Source organism: Ciona intestinalis, unplaced genomic scaffold, assembly GCF_000224145.3.
Source record: "Ciona intestinalis unplaced genomic scaffold, KH HT001141.1, whole genome shotgun sequence".
Classification (NCBI taxonomy): domain Eukaryota; kingdom Metazoa; phylum Chordata; class Ascidiacea; order Phlebobranchia; family Cionidae; genus Ciona; species Ciona intestinalis.
The window spans coordinates 27,007-34,029 of NW_004191462.1; the positions used below are offsets into that span (position 1 = coordinate 27,007).

General features: G+C 33.5%; 1 protein-coding gene across 4 annotated transcripts; it reads right to left on the reverse strand.

The window, feature by feature from the left end:
- Nucleotides 1–166: 166 nt before the first annotated feature.
- Nucleotides 167–6,407, reverse strand: LOC100183535 (hercynylcysteine sulfoxide lyase). Of its 4 annotated transcripts, none has more exons than XM_018817141.2 (9): nucleotides 6,150–6,400; nucleotides 5,202–5,327; nucleotides 4,973–5,115; nucleotides 4,416–4,526; nucleotides 2,574–2,687; nucleotides 1,848–2,000; nucleotides 1,430–1,638; nucleotides 1,230–1,375; nucleotides 167–810 (listed from the first exon to the last, which is right to left on the reverse strand). In XM_018817141.2, exons 3-9 carry the CDS (start codon nucleotides 5,064–5,066, stop codon nucleotides 636–638), a joined length of 1,002 nt encoding a protein of 333 aa, XP_018672686.1. In that variant the 5' UTR covers nucleotides 5,067–5,115; nucleotides 5,202–5,327; nucleotides 6,150–6,400; the 3' UTR covers nucleotides 167–635. The 4 variants fall into 4 exon arrangements, with proteins under 4 accessions (XP_018672686.1, XP_026695949.1, XP_002122357.1 ...); XM_026840148.1 differs by having other exon boundaries at nucleotides 5,202–5,389; XM_002122321.5 differs by lacking the exon at nucleotides 5,202–5,327 and having other exon boundaries at nucleotides 6,150–6,405.
- Nucleotides 6,408–7,023: the final 616 nt, after the last annotated feature.

The window sequence follows — 7,023 nt, forward strand, 5'->3', positions numbered from 1 at the left end:
TTCCCACTGTTCCTTTTTTATTAGAAACAAAATTCCAGATAGCGTAGTTCACAGATGTTGAACGTGGCGCATCGTAATTACGACGTCACAGTATGTCGCGCTGGGGTTTCCCCCTAAGTCATAAAATGCTTTCATTTATATCAGCACTACACAGTACACACTTGGATGGAATATTAGCACACTCTGTATTTTATGTTTTACAATTTGCATAACTGCCGTTAAATGCACGTGTTGTTAGGATTTTTAATATAAAAAAACACAATATTAAAATAATATAATATCACATGGAAAAGTATTAAAGCTTAAGCAAATAGAAGGACAATTCCAGGATACCTTCCACAAGAACACCTTACTAACAAGATTATTATTAATAAACACCATCATATTACCAAGCACAATATATATTAATAAACACCATCATATTACCAAGCACCTAGTATATAATAATAAACACCATCATATTACAAAGCCCAAAACTTTAGCACGGTTTGCTAGCACATTTAACAAGATTAACAATCATAAGCAATGGGATACAATCTGACATCTGTTAGGTAATTTAATACAAACATATATGATAAGATTAGTAGTTTACATAAAATTCCATTCTACAACAAACACATAGCTAAATTTAATTATTATTCGTCAAAATAATCAAGTAGAGCATCCCTAAGTTTGTAGTAATCATCTTTACAATTGTAGACATTTGCTGATAGTCTTAAAGCAACCTCTCCATCAATAGTTGTAAATCCAACAGTTATTCCATTATATTTTTTAATGAAATAAACAATCAACTCATCACTTCCAATCTGCCTGTTATTTCAATGCAATCAAGTAAAGGTATAGTTGTTATTGTTTATTACAATAAATAACAAAGGACTAAACTAATGGGAATGAAATTAAACAGGCTTCCTTAGAAAAGGCAAGTATTTTTAGCCACTAACATACATTAATGAATTTTAATGGTAGATTTATGCCACTCCGGCCACAAAAAAACAATGGATCAACATATTTTAATATTTGTTTAGTTGCCGAAACAACCTACTTGCCAATTAATATGTCACAAACAACAATCTTATTTGATAAAATACCGTATGTCAGTACAATGGTGTATAGAAAAAACACTATTTTTGATTTATTAAGGAATTTAAAATATGACTATAGGTATGTATACAAAATCACAGTTATTATTGAACTGTATTGTATATAGTTGGTAATAATAATTTTCTTACTTTTTTGACGATTTTGGTAAATAAAGCACAGCCATGTTTGGTGGTTTCATTGACCGCGGTATATCAAGAGGTTTTGTTCCCAATGCTTCACACAACATTGATTGAGCCCATGTTACCAACTTATTGTTGTACCCAGTGATAGTCTCCTTAAAATTCAAACAACATGAGATTCACACCAACTAAATGAATAAACAACCAACCAATCCTCCTATATCTTCATAAAACTTAGACGCAGATGCGACAGTGAACTGAGGTGAAGTATCACGGGTTCCCCAGTAGCAAAATCGATGGTGCATCGTGAAATTGCTGTAATTTGATGTTACCAAAGGTAAGACTTTGTTTCTGTGTTTTGGAGAAATCCAGAGGAAAGCACATCCACGGAATGTGTAATACCACTTGTGAAGATTGCCTGGGTAAAAATATTTAAATTGGTTTAATAGTTTTTTCACGAGTGTAGATCACCGAATGTATCGGATAAATTCCCATGTACCCTTATTATAGTTACTGCAAGCTCAATCAAGTTTTTCTAAAGTTTTAAAGGTAATGAAACCTAATAACACATTTATAAATCTATTGCAGTGCATATGTTTTAAGTTGGAGAAACTATTATCATCTAACCAACATAAAAATCTGCTTTTATCCTGTTCATGTCCAGATCAAGTTGACCAGGTGCATGAGCTCCATCAATTAATGTGAGCACGTTTCTTTTACGACAGACTTCAACAATTTTTTCAACGGGTAGTTTCAAAGCAGTAGGACTCGTGATATGGTCTTTAAAATAAAAAAAGGCATTAATTTTAAATAGGCTTATGGAATATAGGTTATATATACTTTAAAGATGAAGCGCTTTTTGTGTTAAAAATGCAATAAATATTTGTTCGTATAAAAACAGAATATAAATTTAGACTTCTATGTATAATGTGATGGATCACAGTTAAGAGTTTAACAGGAGTGTGCTCGGTTGTAAAACGTTTGTTCTTATCGTATTTGGTATATTGTACTGTATGGTTTAAATATTTTTTACCCGAGTTTGCATCTGAGCTGTTAATCAAGCAATATGTTCTTTCTGAATTTATTCTTATTTTATAGTGCTTGTTCCATACACGTCATGGTGTCATGACCACTTTACCATATATGTAACTTTGTGGGCAATTTTTAAGGTCAGATCTTTTTTATATGACTAAAAAATCTAAGATGATAACTTACACAGAACCAACGGGTTGGAGAAATTTATGTTAACGGGGCATAACTACGAAGCAAAATTCAAGTATTGGTAAAGATGCTCAAATGGGATCTAAAGGTACAACCTAAGTTTCAAAAAGGAAACGGCTAAATTAATTTTACCTATTACTGCAATCTTAATATTAGGATATTGATCCAACTGCCTTACGTACAAATCAACCACATCTTGTTCATCTAAGATTGGAAAACAAATTTCAACACATCTTGTCTTTGTACCTAGACAGCACAAATAACAATTGTGAATATTTTAAAAGACGGCAGACGCTATAAGTAATTTGGAACCAACACATATTGTAATATGGTAATACAAAGTAGCTTGGACAGAGGCCATGAAATGTTGTCTGTAGGCACCGTAGGAAAACTAGAGTTACATGAATAAACCGTCCAATTTATTCACCACATGCTGCTTGCCAATTAGGCTGATGTTGTATTTCGTCAGATTCCACGAGAATAAAAGTCACAAAGATTGCTTTGCTTACTAAAGTTGAATGTATGCTACCACATGCCTCTTATTTTTTTTTTTCTTTCTAAGCCAGTGCAGAGCGTAAAATGTGAAGTTCGTACACGATGCTTAAATTTACTGGTTTAAAATGCAACACAGCAATGTTTCTTGCTGGATCGATTTCTTACCTGAATGTTATGAGCACGCGACGAACATAAACATAGGTGCCTAACTTTTGAAAATCAAGCGTACTCCTTACTAAATATAAATACTCCATATGAACTACGACTTTCTTTCGAAAGACACTGCATATTTGGCCGGGTAGAATGACCTTATTTAAGTTTTAAGGTTAATATAATAGGCAGCATAATATTTGTTATTTAGCAATTATAGTATTGGGCAAACTTTGCAAAACGTTTTTGTATTTACTGTGCACAAAAGCTGAACACAAGTCGCACTAGAGTACTAGACTGTGCCTATAGAAAATAATACACTTTATAACATGATTTGGTAGCTTATTCAATTCTATGTGGGTGAGGTCCCGCGGCGTGGCACGCCATGGGCCCTAGGATTTAGGCCATAATTGACCCATTACCCCTAAATTTTTGGTAGCTTAGCTGACAGACATGCACGTAAAATATATTACACCCAGATTTTTAATAAAGGTTAAAAGCGACCCTCCCGATTTACAACTTCTACAACAAAATCACTCGACAACAAACATCGCCGAGTGAAAATTTAACATTTTTGCGCTCAATTGTTGTTATGTCACATGTCTTGCAACATAAATATTAATTGTTTCGTTTCATAACATAACATTTGGGAGGAATGTACCCACTACACAACGAACAACGAGATTAAAACATCAGCTATAAGCTTCCCATTTTTACGCTCTGCGTTGGCTTTGGAAATAAAGAAAGATGCAAGCGGTAGCTTACATTTAACACTAATCAAGCAAAGCAATCGTTGTGACTTTATACTGGTGAAAAATGAGGAAATGCAACGTCAGCGTGATTAGCGAACAGCCAGTGTTATTATACAATTTATACAAAAAGATTTAAACTTTTGAATTTTGAAATAGTGTTACATAGCAACTGTACATAAATTTTAAATAAACTGTTTTAGGGGCAAAATTAATATCTCGCATCACAATTGAGTTTCACAAGCTTCTAATTTCGGTACCTTAATTTAATATTACTTTAAATTCACCGCATAAAGGTTCCATGTGACATAATTTGTGTGTTTTTGCAGCGTAATCCATGCAGTTAAAATAGAGCACACGTTTATGCTGTCAATAATTACGAACCAAGAAACCAAAGAGTATATTGTCGGCCAGGTGTAAGAAAGGTAATTTATTATAAATAGGATTTCTTTCTATAAAAAAAATCACCCTTTTTTTTGATCCGGTTGGTGACATTATCACTTATAAAGGGGTAATCTACAAACTTGTATTTCAGTAACACTTTTATTTAGGAGGGTATATATTGGTTATAATGTCTCACCAAATGTTGTTTCCATTTCTGACAGAGTATTTTGGACAGCTTTATATGAATGAGTGTTTATTAGAATTTCTTCACTGCCTTTAAGCATTGATTTTAAAATACAGTTTGTACCTAAAATGAATACAAATTAGTGTGGAGTAAAGTTATACATAATTAAATGGAGCATATAAAATCTGTAAAAATATATAAATAAATTATTTATATTCTTTTAAAGATTTACCTACATAGGCTATAATTCAAAAGTACCACCAAAGATTCAAAACATGAAACAGCCTGTACAAAATCAAGTGAAATGGAATTGATGAAATAGAAAATTGGCTGTGTGAAAATGTATGGAATTATTCATTGGCAAAAATCAGAAGAATGTCTTTTAAATTTGACAGTTTCATGTTTTTAGAATAGTATCTGAAAGGAAATGCAAATTTTGGAAGGTTTGTTGCAAAAAATGCCTCTGCATAAATAATATATATAATAAATAGGAACATGAATATATATAAACACTTTGGTTCCAATGCAGAGAGCCAAACCACTAATCCCAATATAAATTCAAATCGAACCTTCAGTTACGTTATTAAGGATAAATGTGTCCTCAACATCCCCATTAATTAACTTTGCAGCAGTTTTAACAGATTCCATATAATAATCCATCATATTAATGCGGAACCATGTGTCTGGGTGAGATTCTTGTTCCTTTATTAACCTAAATATTTTTGGGTTATTATTTACTGTTAGTTTGGTTTAACACAACAAGATGCAATGTTAATTGTATGAATGAATGTTACTTACTTTATCTTCGCGTGCCTTGAAAACGACAGTTGTTATTACGAGTTGCATGCATGCATGTTAGTTTGTGGCTTGTGGGTGATTACTTTTTGTGGATTTTTTTGTGTTTGGCTGATAATTTTGGACAACCTGATAATGAGGTAAATCAATGGAGTAAAAGATTCAATTTTCTAGGTGTCGTATCTAATATGCTGCAAAGCCAATATTTGATAATTAATCCAAATCTATATATATAAAAACATAATAAATGAACTCTGATATATTGTCGAATCTGGAAAAGTAATCACGCATGCAATAGTTAAATACGAGGTAATTTGTGAACAGGTACGACGTGTATAAAACAGAACACCCCTGCATGGGCGTCGCCAAGGGGGGGCCTGAGGGGCCATGGCCCCTCCCAAATTTTGAGTTTTACAGTAATGTTATTGGTGAAAAAGTGTTACACGTACTAAACAGTGATGTTCAAATGGGGGATCTCGATCCGGTTCCGGATCTTTTTTCAAATTAAAAGAAAAAGAAAAAAAAGAAAACATTTAAGCCTGTTTTTAAATTTCTTACACATGCTAAATGTTGCCAGGTCAAACAATCGCTATTGTGATGGATGAACTCACGTGTGAATCCATACTATTTCGTAATAAACAGTCTACCTGCTAGCTAAGAAAAACAAATTTCAAATTTTGTGACAAAAATGGCTGGTGGTAGGCAACGAATGGAGTTTTAAATGTAGTTGTAGATCGTTTTGTTTTTATGCGGCGTAATTGTGAAAAATAAATTCCATTCACAGTACGCCTAACGCCTTCCTGTGTTTTGTGTTGTAATTAGGAGGTTTTTCAAACCCAAAATACAACCGTAAAACATTTGGCCCCCACCAAAATTTTAGGCTGGCTACGTCCTTGCACCCGTGTTATATTATATAAACAAGCAACGCATGGGTAAAAATAATTTACTTACTGAATTCTTTTTTCCACCACAGGTTGAGGTGAAAGACCATACGCTCCATGGTTAAGCATAACATAAGCATCGCTCAGTCTAAACGTGGATCTCATTTCCTGAGAGCCAAGTTCGTAAGTCGAATAATCAGTTTTTTCTTCCATTTGATATTTTGCAGAAGGTGTAATTACTTATCCCAAAGTTAGTACAGACCAAGTTAGGAAAAGGAAACAATGAGTGTTGTTGAGCACGGTAGTGGTCACAACCAAAGTTAGTATAGACCAAGTTAGAAAACGGCGCTTGTGTCCGCCATTACGGAGCACACAGAGCGTGAATCGCCTATACGAATGCATGGTCGGCATGTGTTCATTTATTTTTTTATTTTTTTTTTTTTATTGCATATAAAGTTTACAACACGATAGTGATAATAACACAACAGCGACAAATTGTAACGAAAACGATTGTAGCGAACAAACGATACTTAAAATTAACGCAAGTTTGCGTTCCACTTCAGTTTGTATTGCAATAACTTGTTATGTTTTATGGCAACAGCCTTTTCATTGGCCCTGCTGCGGTTCATTGCATAGATAAACATTTCTATATTTGGCTTCAAGTTTTGAATCCGACATTTGTATATAACAAATCAGGCAACTACAAGCATGCAATTCATTAAATTTAAAACACATTTTTCAAGACAATCATTGTGAATTCCGAAGAGCTTTACGGTATTGCTTATAATTGTTTTATGGCACAAAACACTGTCCATCCAGGCACTGACGCTTTCCCAGTATACCTGGACATGTTTACATTCACAAAATAGATGGTATATTGTTTCTTTGTTTACATCGCAAAAAGTGCACACATCAGTCTTAATAATCCCGAAGCCATGGAGCTT

Coding starts and splice junctions, on each gene's coding strand:
- LOC100183535 (XM_002122321.5), bottom strand. CDS start 6,292: ATGGAAGAAAAAACTGATTATTCGACTTACGAACTTGGCTCTCAGGAA. Junction 4,527..4,972: donor CCTTAATAACGTAACTGAAG/GTTCGATTTGAA, acceptor TATTCATTTTAG/GTACAAACTGTATTTTAAAA. Junction 2,001..2,573: donor TATTAAGATTGCAGTAATAG/GTAAAATTAATT, acceptor TTTATTTTAAAG/ACCATATCACGAGTCCTACT.